At 23.9% G+C, this 20,374-nt stretch overlaps 6 protein-coding genes across 6 annotated transcripts; 2 read left to right on the top strand and 4 right to left on the bottom strand.

The window, feature by feature from the left end:
* Window positions 1-67: 67 nt before the first annotated feature.
* Window positions 68-2,481, bottom strand: DICPUDRAFT_75751 (uncharacterized protein; the record flags this gene model as incomplete). Its single annotated transcript, XM_003284730.1, has 4 exons — window positions 68-399; window positions 725-818; window positions 968-1,193; window positions 1,409-2,481. The coding sequence occupies 4 exons, from the start codon at window positions 2,479-2,481 to the stop codon at window positions 68-70; spliced, it is 1,725 nt and encodes a 574-aa protein (XP_003284778.1).
* A 2,984-nt stretch (window positions 2,482-5,465) lies between these two features.
* DICPUDRAFT_148613 (uncharacterized protein) lies at window positions 5,466-7,815 on the bottom strand (the record flags this gene model as incomplete). The annotated part of the gene is made up of 2 exons (XM_003284729.1): window positions 5,466-7,078; window positions 7,140-7,815. The coding sequence occupies 2 exons, from the start codon at window positions 7,813-7,815 to the stop codon at window positions 5,466-5,468; spliced, it is 2,289 nt and encodes a 762-aa protein (XP_003284777.1).
* Window positions 7,816-9,864: 2,049 nt separating this feature from the next.
* On the bottom strand, window positions 9,865-12,109 carry DICPUDRAFT_96831 (uncharacterized protein; the record flags this gene model as incomplete). Its single annotated transcript, XM_003284728.1, has 2 exons — window positions 9,865-11,040; window positions 11,123-12,109. The coding sequence occupies 2 exons, from the start codon at window positions 12,107-12,109 to the stop codon at window positions 9,865-9,867; spliced, it is 2,163 nt and encodes a 720-aa protein (XP_003284776.1).
* A 1,309-nt stretch (window positions 12,110-13,418) lies between these two features.
* On the top strand, window positions 13,419-14,321 carry DICPUDRAFT_28225 (uncharacterized protein; the record flags this gene model as incomplete). The annotated part of the gene is made up of 1 exon (XM_003284757.1): window positions 13,419-14,321. One exon carries the CDS (start codon window positions 13,419-13,421, stop codon window positions 14,319-14,321), a length of 903 nt encoding a protein of 300 aa, XP_003284805.1.
* A 124-nt stretch (window positions 14,322-14,445) lies between these two features.
* DICPUDRAFT_53182 (uncharacterized protein) lies at window positions 14,446-15,989 on the bottom strand (the record flags this gene model as incomplete). Its single annotated transcript, XM_003284727.1, has 2 exons — window positions 14,446-14,927; window positions 15,000-15,989. The coding sequence occupies 2 exons, from the start codon at window positions 15,987-15,989 to the stop codon at window positions 14,544-14,546; spliced, it is 1,374 nt and encodes a 457-aa protein (XP_003284775.1). The 3' UTR covers window positions 14,446-14,543.
* A 1,101-nt stretch (window positions 15,990-17,090) lies between these two features.
* Window positions 17,091-20,267, top strand: DICPUDRAFT_96829 (uncharacterized protein; the record flags this gene model as incomplete). Its single annotated transcript, XM_003284756.1, has 2 exons — window positions 17,091-17,293; window positions 17,432-20,267. 2 exons carry the CDS (start codon window positions 17,091-17,093, stop codon window positions 20,241-20,243), a joined length of 3,015 nt encoding a protein of 1,004 aa, XP_003284804.1. The 3' UTR covers window positions 20,244-20,267.
* Window positions 20,268-20,374: the final 107 nt, after the last annotated feature.

Below are 20,374 nucleotides of genomic sequence, written 5' to 3'. Positions count from 1 at the left end.
TTAATTTTAGGAAAGTACCTTTTTAGATTGGATGATAATTGAAGTGAAATATAAGAGCACCAGAAAACTAATGTTTTTGAACAATCACTAAATGCTTTTTATTTTGAATAAAAAGACAAAGCATTTCTTCTCTCATTTCCAACATTTCTATATTGTAATAAAGAATTTTTTGATGATTAGCAACGTTTGCCAATATTCTAAATTGTTTTGGCTTTGTGCTTTCTCTTAGTGTTGGTGGTTCTTGATCTATATATTTGAGAGCATTCAATAAATGATAATATGCTAATTTTAACTGGCCAACGTTAAAAAGAGCTAAATCAAGTTTTCTAGTGATTGAAATAATTTTGATTGGATCCTTTCTGGAGCTAAGGAGATCGGAAATACTTGTAGATTTTCTTGCTATTATACGTGCCTACATCACTTGTGTAGATTTGTTTTTGTTGAACATTGGACTTACTAATATTCTAACTTCTTAGTTGGATATCACCACAAAACCATGAAGTTCTTAATTGTAGTCGGTTCTGTATATAAATTTTCGATAGTTTGATACTTCTATCTGAAATTATATAAAACTTTTGTTATGTGTCTTGAATAAATAATAATATCAAAAGCATTCTATCTTCTGAACCAGTAGCAAATTTGGAGCTATTAAATTGTAAAAGATCAATATCGCATAATCGACTTCCAATTTTAATACATGGAACACAGGTTTAAAGACCTTTACTAGGAAGTGGAATATCAGCTAATTGAACACCAATACCTTGATATGGAACAGCAACATATTCACGATTAACAGGCTTTAATTTTACAACCATTAGCTTTGGATTGTATAAAATTGACTCTTTTAACACTTTGAAGACCGTCAACTACTTGAACTGATTCACCAGTACGTGGAACAACTCTATTCTAAAAATCTTTAACAAATATCAAACTAATTTATCTTGACTAACAGATGCATAATATTTACAGCACTTGGATTGAAAGCAATGGATTCAACAGATTTTGATGCATACACATTTCTTGAAGCAGCTAATTGAGCACCAATACCTTGATATGGAACAGCAACATGTTCACGATTAACAGGCTTTAATTGTACAACCATTAGCTTAAATATTTGTTTAAAATTGACTCTATTAACACCTTGAAGACCATCAACTACTTGAACTGATTGACCAGTACGCGGATCAACAACTCTATACAACTAATTTCATCAAATATAAATTTTTTTCTAAGTTACAATTACCAACGGAATCTATAAAAAGACAACAACCAGCAATAAATCTAAGGACATTTGATTATAATTATTTAAATGGCTGAATATAATGTAAAAAATATCAATTAATATATAGTTTAAAAAAATAGTGAATAAATAAAATATTTAAATATTTACCTATGGAAGGGATTTTACAATTGGCATAATGAGCCGTAATGGTACTCTGAAATGTGGGATAATAAAACATAATAGTCGCTTTTAACTTTTGGTTTAATTTCGATGAAGAAACCAGTTTGGGAAGCAACTGATGAAATAATTGTAATATTGATTTTAAAGATTTCAGCTGCTGCGACTAATGTTAAATGATCACCCCATGTACCATTTTTTGACATATTGTTGCAATATTCTTCCCAACTTGAATCATAGACAAAGTCTGATAGGGTGGCACCATTGGGAAGTTTAAATCCTCCATTGATTCTAAGCCAATTAACAATTACGGTTCTAATTAAAGTACTATGGTCCAAGTCACCATAGATTTGATCAGATAGCGAATGCATCTGGCAATTTCCATCACCTGGAATTTCCCTTCTGATCATTAAACCATATAATTGTATACGTTCATTTAAACGTATCTCTGCCATTTGTGATTGGCTCAATTTATGAGGTTGAACATTTGACAAACCTCTTGAATTTACCAATGGTGTATCGATATCCATTGGAACCATCTGGTCATTAATCATTTGTGCTGCACTCTGTTTTTGTTGTTGGAGCATTTGTTGCTGTTGGGGTCTTTGTTGTTGTTGTTGTTGTTGATATAATTGTTGTTGTTGGACTCTTTGTTGTTGTTGTTGTTGCTGATATAATTGTTGTTGTTCGAGCCTTTGTACTCTTTGTTGTTGTTGTTGTTGATAGAGTTGTTGTTGATAGAGTTGTTGTTGATAGAGTTGTTGTTGATAGAGTTGTTGTTGATAGAGTTGTTGTTGATAGAGTTGTTCCTGTTGTTGTTGGTAAAGTTGCTGTTGGTAAAGTCTCTGTTGATATGCTCTATTTTTTATCTCTTCAAGTCTTTGACGTTCTTTTTCTTGCTGTTTCAAGTATTCTATATTGTCATTGGAGATACAGTATTGGCACTTTTCCTTTTTAATAGAGCATTGGCAACTGTGTTGAATGTTGGTGTTTTTTTTGAAAATGAATGGACCAAAATAATATAAAAAAATGACACCAAAACCAATAAATAGAGAAATACATATTAATAAAAATTTATCCATTTTTGTTAAAAAATAAATAATTATTTGAAATAAAATAAAATGTATATAAGTGTAAAAATAAAAAAATAAATTTTATGATTTAATGTAAAAAAAAAATTAAGCTGGATGTAAAAAAACGAGTGTGTGAATGAAAACTTTAATTTTAATAAATGAAAAAAAATTAAAAAATTAAAAAATTTTTATAAATTATAAAAAAAAAAAAAATTAATTAAAATTTAAAAAAAAAATAAAATTGTTTAATATAGACTTTATTTTATTTTTTAGTTTTATATTGAGAATTTTAATTAAATCTATATTTTGATTTGAAAAATTCATTAAATTCTCTTTTAAATGATATCCTGAATACCAAGTTAATTGTAAAAAAAAGATTTAAAAAAAAAAAAAATATTAATTAATTTCAAATATTATTTCTATTTTGGTTTAATAATTTATAAGTTTAATTCTGAATATATAATAATTACTATTTATAAAAAATATTTAGTTAATAAAAGATTGAGAATTTATTTTTAATTTACTTTTTAGTTTTAATTTTATTTATTTTTGAACTTTAATCCCACCATTATTAAAAAAAATTTGTATGTATTATGAATAGTTTTATTTTTTTATTAATATTAATAATCTATCTATAGTTTAATTAGTTTTCCTTTATATATTTATAAACAAAAATATTTATTACATATTTTTTTTAAATAAAAAATAAATAAAAAAATAGTTTAAATTATATAAATAAAACCTAGAGAACATTATCAGAATAATAAGTTTTATTCACACATTTTATTATAAAAGAAATATTACAATCAATAATTGGATATTATTATTTTGAAATATATTAAAAATACCCGTTTTTAATAATTACAATAATTTTTTAAATTTTTTCACCCATTTTCCACTTCATACTATTTATTTCTCTCATTTATAAATTAATAAAAAAACAAATTTTTCCCATTCAAATAATAAACATCAATCACAAAATATTTATTATTTATTTTTTAAATAATAAAAAAAAATATTTTTTATATTTTTTTATTATATTAATTAAATTATATTTTTTTATTCTTTTAAATTTACACCTTTCAGTTCAATAATGTTTAAAATACTTAATTTTTCAGTTATATATATTTTTAAAAATTTATCAATTTATTTTATTTGTTTATTGGTTGATTGAAAATTATTCTTTTTGTTGTTTGAATTAGTATTAAATGAAAACCTTCTTTAGGAGTTTACCAGTTAGTCTATTCAATTCTTTTAATCTTTACATATATCAACTGTGGCATGAGTGGCACAAGTGGCTGGAGTATCTCTTGTGGGCTACTTTTTAAAACTTCTATATTTTTCATACCAATCATTTTGTCCAATAATCTCTTTTAATTTCTAACCCGATTGGAGGTAAGCTTGTGTTGCTTTTAATGGTTCATTCAAATAATCTCCACCTTTAATAAGTTTTTTTTTAATAGTTTTATTTTTTAATATTATTATTTGTTTCTGTTATTTTGAAATTATAAAGAATGATTGGAAAAAAAAAAAAAAAAAAAAAAAAATTTTGAAAAAAATTTTAAAAAAAAAAATTAAATTAAAACCCCACCACACCCTAATTTTCTTTTTATTATAAAAAAATTAATTAAAAAATAGCAAGAACTGTTTAATAAACAAATTTTTGTCTTTTTTTATAAATAAACCGAGAAGGGGTGGAATTTTAAAAATTCCATCAAAATAGCGCATGTGGTCTAGTGGTATGATGCATCCCTGCCACGGATGCGAACTGGGTTCGATTCCCAGCATGCGCAAAATTTTTTTTTAACAGAAAATTATTATCTTCCCGGAGAAGACATTACAACTGTAATGTATTATCATGTAATGTATTCATATGCATTTTAGAATTAAATGAATATTACAGTGATAATTATATCTCAACTAAATAATATATATATATTTTCCTTTATTTTAAATAATTTATTATTTAAAATTAAAAATTAAAAATAAAATAAAAATAAAAAAATTGAAAAATTTAAAAAATAAAATTTTATTTTTTAGTTTTCAGTTTTCGGTTTTAGTTTTCACAAACAAATAATTGTATACTTATTTGATTATTAGAATTATTTATATTTATTATTTATCTATAACTAAAGTAGCTCCATCTACATTACAATCATCAAAATGGCCTCAATTGGTCACTGGACATAACAAGATCAAGAAGGAATATATCAATAAAAAATATTACATACAAAATCCCAGAAGGTCGCAAATCAGATGGAAAAATAAATATGGATTACAACAACACCAGATTTCACAAATCACACTTCCAATGGAACTATAAAGCAATAGATTTCGACTTAACTAGATGTTTTGCTTACAGAAATGCCATAGCCCTGGTATTTCATCAAGTTTGGATTTGGTTATGTAAAGAATTATATGACGATCAAGAAAATACAATAAAAGAACTCGATTATAAGAATCTAACCTCAAAATGGACTAAACTAGCTACTTTAGAATACTTAAAAGGTTTAAAAAACATCAAGGAAAGACACGCTAAACAACCACAAACAATTAGCAACATCAATGAAGAATATAGAAAATTCAAAAGAAGAATAGCAAGAGCATACTTCATCAGCACCAAATCTTTACCAAATATCAACAGTTTAGAATATTTTCTTTAAAAACTTTATAAAAAAACATTAAATAAATTTTACTGATTAATTTAAAGCATTTGCTTTTAATTATCTTCACTTTTAAAAAAAAAAAAAAAAAAAAAAAATCAAAATTCAATTGATTAATTAATTATAACTTAAACAGTCATTTAATCAAACAATTATAATAATTAATAATTTTAAAAATTAAAAATAATTTAATTTAATTTAAAAAAATAAAAAAAAAATTAAATTATAAAAGTAAAAACTATAATAAAAAAAAAAACAAAAATTAAAACAAAATTTAGATTAGAGTTGTTAACAAAAAAAACATTTTCTACTTTTATTTATAATTTTAATTTAAAATATTAATTTAATATTGTCTTTATGTTCAATGATATTGTTATTATGACCAGTAACCAAAATCCTAAAATCGCAATATTTAATTAATGATTTTAATAAATTTAATAGATTTAAATCAATCAAATCATTATTTAATTTAAAAAAACAATTTAAATTTTCAAATAAACAAATAATTTGTTGAAATGAAAATATTTTTAAATTATTTTCATAATAATCAAAACCATAGTCAAAATTTTGATTTGTAATTATTTTAATATTTTTTAATAATGAATTTAATTTTTCATTTGAAAAAATTGATTTTGAAAAATAATTAAAGATTGTTTGCATAAATAAAGTTTTTTTAAAATCCCAATCAACATCATTTAAATTTAAAATAAAATTTAAAAGTTTAAACGATTTATATCTGGAAATTTTGTTTGAGATTAATAGTATATTTTCTTTAATAATTGGTAAAAATTTTTCAAAAATTAAAGCTATTTTACCGAAAGCGTTATTTGGTTGATTAATAATAAAATATTGGCATAAATTACTGATGAGAGACTTTTTAAAAAGTTCTGTATCTATAATATGTAAACCATTTAGATCTATACCTTTTAATAGAGAATAGTTTGATTTATACAACAGATCCTTTAAAAGATGAAGTGAAAAAGCGCCATTATTTATAGATATATCACCAAATAGTTGTAAATGTTGTTCAAATAATAACCTATCTTGGTGTAATAAGAATTCTGCTCCAGTAACTTGAATACCAGTAACTTTTTGATAAAAATGTATATATTTACAACATGATAAAACATCTAAATCTGGGCATAATCTTTTGATTAAACCTTGAGAAACACTTTGAGTGGTAAGCCTCTCTTTATAATTCTTTATAAGCAATTGAAAAATTGAAAACTCCAACTTCCTTCTAAAAAGGTTTGGATGGACTTTATCCAAGAACAGTTCTTTAAAAACCTTTATTAAATATTGAAGTGTTTCTGTATAACCATATTGTATTGCACTACTAAATAATTCTCCATAATTTATATTTATTTTATTTTTTTTATAAAGCTTTAAAGTTTCTACATCACCAAAAAATGCATTGTGAAATCTACTGTCTGTTGGTTTAAAATTACAAACTAATAAATGGTGTGCAATTGGAAACTTTGTATCAAAACAAATCTCTGGAATTTGAAAATTTTTTACTATTGTTGATTGTGACGAAACAAACTCTAAAAGAAATTTTAAATAATCTTGATCAAACAATGTTCTTGCAATATAAACAATGGTTCTGTATAGGTATTCATTTAATTTTTTGATTTTAAAAATTATTTTCTTTTCAACTAAATATTTAAAAGTGTCAAAATTTGTTATACTGCATAAACTTGACTCGATTTTTAATATCTCTCCTTCATTAAAATAATCAATTTTTATATTTGTATATAAACTACCTTCATTGAAAGTATTATTGTAAATACCATTATCCCAAAAATATTTTAAAACATTGAAATTTACAATTTGATCTCTAAAAGTTAATTTGAAACTATCTCTATTTATTACTAAATTGTTTTTAAGTTCTTGAATTACTTCTGAAATTTTGAAGTCATCATTAGTAAATGCTTTTCTAATTACTAATTTTTCATAATTTTCCTTTTTCTTTTGAAGTGTGGTTTTTTAAAAAAAAATTTATACAATTATATTGATTAAGATTCAATATAACCTGAAATATATCGTTCTTTAGCTTTGGGTCAAGAGGTTGCGAAAGCTTTAATAGTTCCTTTAATATATCAACTGAATCATTAATATACAAACTATTTAAAAAGGTGTAGATTTTAAAAACACTATATTCAGGCTTTGATAGGTATATAATATTATCGGATGGTTTCTCTTCTTGTTTTCCTTCTTTATTATTTTGTATTTCTGGGTTTTGTTCATTATAAAATTTTAAAAAATTATAAATTTTAATATTACCCGATGGCAAAGACCAATACAAAACATGATCTTTATTTTTTAAAAACACTGGTGTAAATTCATTAAAAAATAATGAAAATCTTTCAAACCCCAAATCTTTATAGGCCAGCAATTGTTCAAGATCCTCTCTATTTAATTCAATTTGACAATACCAATATTTATTTGTGTTATATTTTGAAATATTAAAATAAAAATTAACAATATCATCAAATAATCGATACTGTTTGGTTTTTAATACCCTTTCAATAGTTGCATCTTGATAACCATATGAATTTATAATTTGATCATATTGATCATAATTATCTTCCCAATTTTCAAATTTTACAAATGAAAATATTTTTTTAGAAATTATAATATTACCAAATATTTTTTTATAAAAAAAATAATTTGTATCCATTATTTATTTATTTATTTATTTATTTATTTATTTATTTATTTATTTATTTATTTATTTATTTATTTATTTATTTATTTATTTATTTATTTATTTTTTAAATTATTTATATAAAATATAATAAAATTAAATTAATTAAAATAAAAATTAAAAATAAAAATTTTTTAGAAAAAAATTTTTGAGAAAAAAAAAAAAATTTTAAAGGAATAAATAATTTTTATTTTTAGTTTTTAATAAAGCATAGTTTTTTTAGAAATAATAGTAACAGTTTTCGTTAAAGAAACTCATTGTTACCAATTTTGATGAAGCAATATTATTTTTTTCAAAAGTAAATGGAGAGCCTATTGTACTATTATTTGAATTTAAATAATTTGATTTGCTTTTATTTGAATAAATATTTTTTAAAGAGTCTAAAAAAAAAAAAAAAAAAAAATTAGTATTTATATAATAAATTTTATTTACATTATACAACTTACCAAGAATCATTTTATATTATTTTTATGTTTGTTATTTGTTATTTGTTTTATTGAATTTTAAAAAAATATTTTTTTTTATTTATATTTTTTAATTTAAAGTGAAAAATAAAATAATTATATTAAAATAAAATCTGATTAAATAGCATTAACAAAATTATATTTATTTAAATAATTAGTTATAAAATAGTTGAAGAGAGATAATAAGATGGTGTTCTTTAAATTAGGATTTAAATCTCGCACACAACCTATTGTTATTTTTTTTTTTTAAAATAATTATTTATAGATTTCAAAAAAAATAAAATAAAAAAGTATGTGTTGTGTGGTAATTTTCTTTAACAATCATTTTGAATTATTATAGATTATCTATATTTATATAAGTTGATGTATAAACAAATTAATTATTTTAGCATTGCACCATATTAATATAGTTATAATAAAAAAAAATAATAAAAACGATTTAAAAAATTTTTATGATTTTGTTTAATTTGAAAGAAAGAAATTTTATTTAAATTTTTTAGAAAATCAATTTGAAAAAAAAGAGATAGAATTAGAAATGACTCTGTAATAATAAAAGAAAGATTATATATTAGTATATGTGGTTAAATAATTATTTTATTTAAAAATAAATATTTATTTTATATAAAAGTTTGTTCAGTGAAAATATTAGATAACGCAAAAAAATCGTGTTTTGTTTTCAAATAAGTTCAAAAGTGTCCGATACTCATCATAGAAAACTTTTATATAATATTAATATTTCGATAGTTTAAATGATATTTACCAATTAAAATAAAGTATAGAAGATGCCATTTGGAAATCTAGCGGATCAAAGAATGATGCGAACTATTAAAAAGAAAAAAAAGAAAATTATATTAGTAAATTATTTAAAAATATTTATACAATTGTAAAAATATAATAAATGTTTTAGATTTTGTCAGAAGACTGTCGTGAGAAAACTATTGAGTAATCACAGAGATCATAGAGCTGAGTATAGATTTACTTCCATCATAAAAATCAAATACATTTATTTTTATTTTTTTATTATTATTTATAATTACCTTTTTTTTTTTTTTTGGCGCGATCCTGGCAGAAAGAGGGGATAGAAAAGAAACTCAAGTAGCACTCATATTTTTAATAGCAAAAATATGTAAATAAAACCCTATTTTAATTTAAAAAAAATATATTAATATTTTGTTTCGAATTTGAAATAATATATTATATGTATATTATTTATTTATTTTTTGTCAGAAGACTGTCGTGAGAAAACTATTGAGTAATCACAGAGATCATAGAGCTGAGTATAGATTTACTTCCATCATAAAAAAATAAATAAATAATATTCATATAAAAAAAATATTTGTTGATGCTTACTTTTACATGTTTTCGTTAATAAAAAAAAAAAAGAAAAAAAAAATTTATTTAACTTTTTTTTTTTTTACGAAAAATAAAAAAAAAAAAATAAAAAAGAAAAAAAATTAGAATTTTTTTTTTTAAAAAAACTAAAACGTTATTTCATATGAATTCGTTGACAATAAAATATAAAAAATATATTTTATGCATTATAATTTATAATTTATTATTAATTAATAAATTTTTTTAAAATTAATGAGGGATCGATAGATGCACCTGGTTGCAAAAAGTTACGACGGTAATATTCACCTTTTTCTCTATTTAGTTGATCGCCATGGCTGAAATGATTAAACCAAATACGTTTGCTATAGTCTTTGGCCAAAAGATAGCTATAATAGGAGGCACCATAGTAAAATAGATGATTAAATGAGGTTAAAAATAGATTTGTAACAGAACCTTGAATACCAATGTTTTGTTGTTGTATTTTACTTAATATTTGGGCAGGTGATATGTTTGAAGGATTACTATCGGTGGTATGGAGACTAAGATCTAATAAAGCTAAAGCGATTTGGTCTTGAGTTTCTAAACCCTCAAATAGGGTCCTGGTTTTTCTGAGATTTGTAATCATTTCATTTGAAATTGGTTTACCAGCAGGATTAATAGCAAATTGCTCGAGTAAATTTGAATTCCAAGGTAGATTTTCCATTAGGGTACTTGGTATTTCAATGAAATCGGTTGGGCCTCTAGTACCACATAAATGTTGGAAATTAGAACGACTAAGTAAAGTGTGTAAGGTGTGACCAAACTCGTGGAATAAAACTTCGACATCACAGTGTGGTAATTTTGAGTTTAATGGGTTTTTAAAATCGTTTTGAATGAATGAACATGTAATTGAACACTTTGGTACATTATATTCGTTGATATCTAAATAGTTGGAGTTTGGTTTTACATCGTCATTATTCTTGAATAGTTTTGAATGTCTTTTATAACCTAAACTGAGTGGATGATTAATACAACCTGGTGATTTTTCGTGATTCTCCCATGGATCTAGATAGAGTATACCCAAGATTCCTTCATCTTTTTTTGATAGTACTAATTTTAATACAGATGGATCCCAAGATTCACCTGGTTCCATTGGAACAATTGTTAACTCTGCACCAAATAAATTGTTTACGATAATATTGAAGCCGTTTATTACATTACCCAAAGAAAAATATTGCGATAGTTCTTCTTTATCCAAAGATTGGCTTTGATAAAAATCTTTGGTCAACAAATTCTTATAAAATGCTAAATCATATGTATATATTAGATTGTTATTTTCATTTTCTGGTTCCATTTTTTTTTTTAATTCGATAAGTTGATTTAATTCTAAATTTGATTTTAATTTATTTGCGTCCGATAGTTCCTATAGTATAAAATAATAATGTTAATAAAAATTTACCAATATATGATGGATAGGATAATCATTATTGTTATATGATCATTACATTTAAGTACTGGTAAACTTGTTGCGGTGTTTTTAATAGTTTGTTTTTTAATTCGTAATCGGCAAAAGTATTGCAACCTAAAGTTTTGGCTAATTGGTAACGCTTTTCCAACATTGCAGTAAGGTGATCAATTACAGGATCATAAGATTTTGACATTGATTGTAATGAATGGGCAGCTGATCTTATCTTTGGATCCGGTACATATTTTAATATACCATCAACTAAATAATCTGTTGGTACAAATGGTACAAAGCCATTGGGCTTTTGTGGTGAGAGTTGTGATAGATAACTTGTTGGTAAATGGTCCTTAATCTTGCTGTAAGGAATATCAATTACAAAATTTGGTGGATATTTATGTACTGTTTTTGAGGACCTCACAAATTCGTTTCCATGGTATAAAATTTCGTCTTTTAATCGCATGATATCTTCTTTTCTATGTGGTAATAGGTTGATACCATTGGTTTCAGATTCTTTAATCATTTCATTTAAAAATAGTTTATGGTCATTTGGAAGTTGGGAGTATTCTGGATGAGATCTAATTGATAGTAACAGTTCGTAAATTTGGCTATTTGCATTGAGTTGGTTAACAGTTTCCGCCATTAGTAAAAACGCCTCTTGTGATTTCTTTTTATGTTGTGGGTTTGGCACTATATTCATTGTAAATTGAGCAGGATCCATCAAATCGCATAGCTGTTGTGATATTTCGTCAACATAATAAAGTGTTTCTTTTAAGTGGTTTACATTAGATTTTATACTAATTTTATTTGGTAGGATCATTTCTTTAATCTCTTGAATTCTTTCATTCTTTTTTTCGAATAGTTCTATCCAACCATTTGGTGTTTTTAATTCTTTAATACCTAATAGACCTACAGATGATGATGATGACGATGATGAGTTGCTATTCCCATTGTTTTTATTGAAAATAAATCTTTTAATATAATTTAATTTATTTATTTCATTTTTGTTATATTTAAATAAATTAAACATATTTAGTTATTATTTATTTATAACAAAACAAATAAATAAACAATAAAAAAAAACAATAAAAAAATAAAATGTGTGGTTATAAAACCAAATATATTAATAATATAAATATAATATATTTGAACAATGATTTTATGAAAATAAAAATTAAAAAAAAAATATTTTAAATTTAAAAAAAAAAAAAAAAAAAATTAATTTAATTTTAATTTTTTTTATTTATTTATTTTTATTTTTTTTTTATTTGTATAATATATAATAATAATTACATTTTATAATAATGGCTCATAAATCAATAAGTTTAAAGCCAATGTTTTCCAATTTAGCTGGTAAAAATCATAAATAAAATATCAATATCCGAATTTGAGGAATATTATTGCAACCCAAAGAGGAGCCTAATAACATCTTCAAAAATTTAATCTTCAGTGCTCCATTAAAAATAAATAAACAAATAAATAAATAAATAAATAAAATAAACTTTAACGAAATAAAAATTAAATAATATGATTATTGATATTATAATATGTATGTTAATACATAATATTTATTTTTAAGATTATTAAATGCTTACTTTTACTATTTCTCTTAAAATATCCATCAAAAAAAAAATTAATCTCAATAGTATCCCATCATCAGCTTAGAAATATTATATAAATCATTTATTCAATATTAAATGGTTATAATTTCAAATAAATAAAAAAATTCTTCGTCATTAGAATTAACTATTCCCTTATAAAAAATTCTTTTAAATAATTTTATTTTAGATATCTTTAGAGTTAGCTCCATAGAATAGCGGCATTTAAATTAATTAAAAAAAAAAAAAAAAATTTTATATAAAATGAGTGTGTTTTTATCGCACCACTTTAAAATATTTTTTTTTTTTATTTTTTTATTTTTTAATTAATATAAATGAATAAAGTGTGATCAAAACCATTCGTTTTTTTTATATAAAACAAAAAGGAAAAAAAAAAAAAAAAAAAAAAAAAAAAATGAAATTTAATTTTTTTTTTAAAATTTTTTTTTTTTTAATTTTTTTTTTTTGATAAATACAACATAATTATCTGTTATTTTTAAATATTAAAACATAAAATAATTATCTATTATTTTTATTTTTAATTTTGACCAATAAAATATAAATTTATTTCTTTTTTTCATTTTTTTTTAAAAATTAAAATTAAAATTTTAAAATTTTAAATTAAAATTAAAATTGTATATTTTATACAAAATTATAATATTAAATTAAAAAAAACAATAATATAATATAAATAACAACAATAAAAAAATAAAAAATAAATAGAAATAATAATAAAAAATAATGGCAGCTACAAATAATGATTCCGCATTTTCAGTAAGAAATTTCATCAGATGCGGTATGGGTGGTGCATTGGGATGTTGTTTTACACATGTTATTGTTGTACCAATGGATGTTGTTAAAACACGTTTGCAAACTGATCCAATAAAATATAATAAAGGTATGGTCGATGGTATGAAAACTATCATTCGTGAAGAGGGTTCAATGATGTTATTACAAGGTTTAGGTGCAACAACAGTCGGATATGCAGTACAAGGTTTCTTTAAATTTGGATTATATGAAGTTTTTAAAAAGAAAATTTCAGCTCAATTCTCTGAAGAGGATGCTAAAGCTTATCGTATTCCAATTTGGGTAACTGCATCAGCAATCGCTGAAACTGTAGGTGATGTTGCATTATGTCCATTCGAAGCTGTTCGTATTCGTCAAGTCAGTGATCCAAAGTTTGCCAGTGGCTTCTTTACTGCATTCACTAGACTCTATCGTGAAGAAGGTTTCAAAGGTTTCTATAAAGGTTTAACACCAATCATTTTAAAACAAGTCCCATACACTGCCTCACAATTTGTAACTTATGAGTTGGCCAACGACTACTTTAATAAATACCTCTATCGTACCAGAGGTCTCACTAGAAACGACTTATCCGATACCCAAAAATTAGGTGTCATCTTGGGTACTGGTGCTATCTCTGGTGTTGTCGCCTCAGTTGCATCCCATCCAGCCGATACTATTCTCTCTAAAATCAACCAAGAAAAAACCGATGGCGGCGTCACAAAAGCCATTGGCAACATTGTCAAACGTTTGGGTGTACGTGGTTTATTCCTCGGTGTTGAAGCCCGTTGTGTAATGGTTACAACTTTGGTAACAGTACAATTTTTAATTTATGATGGTATTAAATTAATTTTTAAATAATAATAATAAATAAATAAACAAGCAAACAAAATAAAAAAAGGTCATAATAGTTAAATACTTTTAAATTAAAAGTGTAATAATAATCGAAAAATAGTTTTTTTTTTTTTTTATAAGTTATTTTTTTAATTTTCTTTATTTTATTTTTTATAGTCTATTTTAATCTTTTTCTTTCTGATACCAAAGTGTTTATTTTTTTTTATTATTATTTATAACCTAAATTATTTAAATGATTTCTAAATATCTTTCTAATTCCCATTTATGAACTTGGTGATTGAATTGTCTATATTCCCATCTTCTAGTTTCAACGAAATGATCAATGAAATCATCACCAAGATATTCTCTTGCTACACTTGATTTTGAAAGCAATTCAGTAGACTCTGCAAGAGATCTTGGTAGTCTGGTTACCATACCTTTTTTATACAAATCATATGAATTACCGACAATTGGTGGTGTCTTTAATTCCAATTTATTGATTACACCATATAAGCCGGCAGCAAATGATGCTGCAATAGCAATATATGGATTAACATCAGATCCAGTTACTCTAAACTCTGATCTTGTTGCTTTTCCACCTTTAATGATTCTAATTGCTACTGTTCTATTATCCTATTATGTGTTAAATTTATTAATACAAATATTTCAATTTATAGTTTAAATTAATTTTATAAAAATACTTACATATCCCCAGGTTGGTGTGGTTGGTGCCCAATAACCATCAACCAATCTTTTATAGCTATTAATAGTTGGTGCAAAGAATGGTAAAAACTCTGGTAACAATAATAATTGACCTGCTAAAAATGATTTGAAAATTTCTGTCATTCCATGCTCTCCTTTAGGATCTTCCGGGTTGTAAAAAAGATTTTTGTTGGTCTTTATACAATTTAAATTTTGATGCATATGGCCTGAGCAACCTGGTAAGTGTTGGAATGGTTTGGCCATAAAACTTGCTAATATACCTTGAAGTGATGCGATTTCCTTGGTTGAGTGTTTGAAGAGAATGGCACGATCTGCAGATTCTAAAGCTGTGGAGAAACGAATTGCTGCTTCATAAACACCTGGGCCTGTCTCTGTATGTAATCCTTCTAATGGAACACCAAAACCTTGAAGTTCGGCCAATGAGTTCATAAATTCAGAGTTTTGACTAGTTCTAAGTAAACTATAACCAAACATACCATTTGAAAGTGGCTCTAGATTATTAAACCTTTTCTCGATTAATGTCTTATTGTTTTCACTATAATTGTACCATTCGAATTCCATGCCCATTACTGGGTCATATCCATTATCTCTGCATTTCTTGATTACCTTTTTCAATAATTGACGTGGACATACTGGAAGTGGTGAGCCATCATTATTTACAAAATCCATTAAAAAGAAAGGTACATTATATTCCCATGGTATAATACGGAAGGTAGAAACATCTGGAACTGCGCCAATATCAGGATATCCGGTGTGATTGCCTGTAAACTTAACATTGTCGTATGCTACATCACCTGAATCCCAACCAAAAATAACACTACAAAACCCTAAACCCTTTTCAATGGATGATTCGAATTTACTCTTGTCTAAATATTTGCCACGAAGAATACCATCAATATCTGAACCTGCAACCTTGACGAATGGAGATTTTGATATTTTAATTTGATTTAATATTAAATCCTCTGGTGTCATTAATTTATCTTTCGAAGAATAACTTCTAATAAAATTATTATTTATAATTCTATTGATATTATGATTATTTTTATACATTAATTTTGAAATATTCATTTTGATATTAACTGATAATAATTATTAATTATATAAAAAGATTTGAAATTAAAAAATATTATTAAATTAAAAAAATAATTAAAAAAAAAAAAAAAAAAAAAAAGAAATAAAGAAAAAAGAAATAAATTAAAAGAAGGGTGATTATAAAAAAAAAGTGGGGTTCGACTTAACAATTAAAACAATTTTAATAGTTAACACACTTCAAATGGTTGAAAAAAACTAAAATTATATAAATAATAAAAAAAAAAGAGATAAAAAATTTATAAAATACAAATTATTTTAAAACTGGTGTGATTACAATAGAAAGAAAAAGAAAAATATATTAATATCAGAAAAAAAAAAAAAAAAAAAGGGAAAAATTAAATTAATTTTTTTTTATTATAAAATTTAATTTATTTTTTTTTCAAATTACAAATAAATCTTTTTTTTTTTATTTTTTTTTTTTTTATTTTTTTTTTTTAAAATGGGTTGTTGTTTAATCTTATTTTAGCTTTTGGTAATCAAGAGTTTTTAAATTGTTTAAATTGAATATATTAAAATGTGATGTTCATTATTATAAATAAAAAAAATAAAAAAAAAATAAAAAAAAATATTAATAATAATAATAATAATATTAATAATAAATTAAGTTACTGTTTAATTATATTTTTTTTTAATTTTTATTTTTATTTTGCTTATATATTAATTTTTAATCTGATTCAAAGGATTTATTTTTAAGTTTTTTGAAAACAAAAAAAAAATTAAAAAACTTAAAATAAAAAAAAAATTAAAAAAAAAAAAAAAAAAAAAAAAATTAAAAAATTTTTTAAGTTTTTGTCTTTTTTTTTTAAATAAATAAATATACACACACAAATTATTTTGAAAAGAATAAATATTGAAAGAAATTTTAATTAGAAATTTTAATTAGAAATAAACTTAACCTTAACTTGTTTTTTTTATAAAATTTTCAAAATTAGAAATAATTAAAATAATATACAAGAATATTAATATTATTAAACGCAAACAATGAATTTTATAAACGATTTTCATGAAATAGAACGAACATCTCACGAGGAAATAATAATGTTAATGACTGACGTTGTCGAAACCTCCAACTATGTTATTGAAACAAGTAACAGAAACTATCAACAATTTAATAACAAAATGAATATATTCACAAAATCTGTCAATAACATAATTACCGATAGTTCTCAATATAAAACACAAAAGTAAGTATTTAAATAAAATATTTCGGTATATAAATTAATCTCAACATTAAGCTCACATATTATATTTTTTTCCCTGAAAACTAAAAAAATAAAAAAATCTTTTTTTTTTTATTTTTTTTTTTTTTTAATTTTTTTAAGGATATATAAAAAAGAAAAAAATTCAACAACAATGCCAAAAAAAAGCTACCTGGGCGAAATATTTTTAAAAGTTTGGAGAAACCATTTCCTTAAATACAGAATATTTTTTTGGTTATCATACAACAGATATATGAATGAGTTTTCTTATAACCAAATTCACAACCCAAACTGGATGATTAGAAATAATCACTACTTTTTGTTGCATGACAAGTTGAAAAATAGTTCAAATAACGACTGGGTACTTCATATGAAGCTATTAAATTTAATGGATCCCTTCGTTATTAGAGAAATTGCAAAAGAACCAAGCCAAAGACCATTCTTGGTATATCTTTTAAACAAATGCCAAAGAAACATATTAATGGTACCCGACATAATAGACGCTGTAGCTGAAGGAGGTCATTTAGAAGAGCTAAAAACAATTCACAATTGGGAAGTATGCTTGAAATGGGGTAACTGGAGAACCACAACCAAAGCTGTTGACTCTGCTTCGGAAAAAGGCCACTTTGAAGTTGTGCAATTCCTTTTGGAGAATAGAACTGAAGGTTTCACTGAAAAAGCACCAATAGCCACCTCAAGAATAGGAAATTTAAAAATTTTACAATTATTATCAAGCTACGGCACCATACCTTACCACAAATGTGTAGAAGAGGCTGCAACCTATGGCCATTTAAATATTATGGTATTTATATTTTATAAAAACATTGGTTTGATGTCACAAATTGATATCGACCCAGAAACTGTCTTGATGAATAGGGACATGGGATTTTTCGATCTTGATAAATTTGAAAAAAAATACAAAAAACCATCCACTAATATTGAGGACGAAAATAAATTAAAAATAACACGCCAATTAGAAAACTTTTCAAAAGAAGAATTAATAGATTATGTTATGAATAATAATAATAATAATAATGATAATAATAACAATAATAATAATAATAATAACAATAATAATAATAATAATAATAATAATAATAATAAAAATAAAATTAGTAGATATAGTAGAACCCCCAAAACAACCGCAGCCTCATCATCATCATCATCATCATCCTCTTCATCCTCTTCATCCACAACACCCAATACTAGTTCACAACAAAAAATCACCCAACAACAAGAAACTTTAGACAGAATCAATGAATATTTAAAATCAAAACAGACAATATCAAAAAAAAATAAAAATAATATATTTTTAGATCAGAAAGTACCAGATATTGAATTATCAACAGCAAATGCAATTAACAACGCATTGGTAAATGGCCATATAGACTGTGTTATATTTTTAGAAGAGTTTTTTAATCAACCATTCGAACTAACAGACGATTTACTTACCGACATTGCAATGAGAGGCAACTTATTAATATTACAGTATCTAAAAGAACATGGTGCTGATATGTCAAGAACATTTGATCCATTATGCTACTCAAATAACTTCAATACAGTCCAGAAGATATTGGAACATCACAGAGATCAATTTTTTATCTCAACGAAATGTTTTGAATATGCCGCAAAAGGTAATCAAACTCTTATATTTATTCTGTTAAATCACTCATTGGTAGAACAAACCAAATATTTTAAACAATCAGAACTAATTTTCATGGAGGCAATGGATGTAGCTGCTAAACTTGGTAATGTTAAATTGTTGTCTTTCCTCCACGCATACTTTAGAGGTGTCACAAACTTTGCAATTTTAAATGCTGTCGAATCTGGTTGTATGGAAACATTGAAATGGGTACACAAATATCGTTTAGAACCAATTACATCACTATCATTAAATAGAGCCTTTGTTCTAAGAGATTTAGAAATGGCTAAATACCTCTTTAAAAATTCAAAATGTCAAATAAACCCATCACTCAGAACCTGGGTCAAAGTTAAAGGTAATTCAAAGCTTGAAAAGCTTTCACAACTCATATGCTTCCACAACAAGATGACTGTTGAAGTAGCACGTCCAGTATTTGTAGCATCACATGGTGTATATAGTGAAAAGTTTAACTCTGCTCTTTATAACAATAACTTTAAAACTCTCCATACATATCAACTAAATAGCGCAACTAAATTCTCAATTGATCCAACTGTTAAATTCCGTGAAGATTTAATGGGTGATCCACTCTACTGCCCAAACTTGCTATGGAAAATCACACCAGATATCTTTTATATGAATTTGTCCATGAAATCAATTGTCATTATTGATATTTATCCAATTCATCAATGCGAAACAATCGAAGAAACACACAGAAAAATAGAAAAAAAAGAAAAAAAACTTCAAGAGAAATATAAAGAATTTGTTCACTATTTAACAACAGTCCTTGAAGATTATTCTGCCGTATTTGTACCAATGGTAATGGTTTATTCACCAACAGCTCCAATGATGCCTTCAAATGAATTTAAGTCCTTAATATCAAAAACCCATTTACGAGACCCATTGGATCCACTTAAAATCAAAGCCTCTTTAGAAAAAGTTTATGGTGAGATAAAATCTGAATTACCAGATCCAAATTTCGATACAGATATAGAAAAAAATAACACCAAATTATTAATGGCACCAACTAAAATCGAAAATTATAATTACCAAGAAAACTCGATTGTTTCAGCCAAAGAAAATAATAATACTTTTGAAATAGAATTTCAATCTAGATTATCTGTGAACAAAATGGTTATAGGCAAAGATATAGAATGTGATTGTAAGGAATTTAAAAAGAAAGAAATTTGTCATCACATCACTTCACTTTTCAGCAAATTAAATATAGAATTTAATCAAATATCATCAATAGATAAAATTAAAGAACATTTCAAAAATAAAATTAACAATAAATAAAAAACTATTTTTAAAAATTTTTATAAAAAAAAAAAAAAAAAAAAATTTTAAACCCAAAATTAAGTTTTTTTAAAAAAAATTGGATTTTAAAAAATAAAAATGAATTTTAACTTTATATTTTGCTGAACTAT

The sequence above is a fragment of the Dictyostelium purpureum genome (assembly GCF_000190715.1).
Source record: "Dictyostelium purpureum unplaced genomic scaffold DICPUscaffold_31, whole genome shotgun sequence".
In the NCBI taxonomy this organism is placed as follows: domain Eukaryota; phylum Evosea; class Eumycetozoa; order Dictyosteliales; family Dictyosteliaceae; genus Dictyostelium; species Dictyostelium purpureum.
Note: the sequence above shows the minus strand (reverse complement) of the source record. Positions and strands in the feature narration are given on the sequence as shown.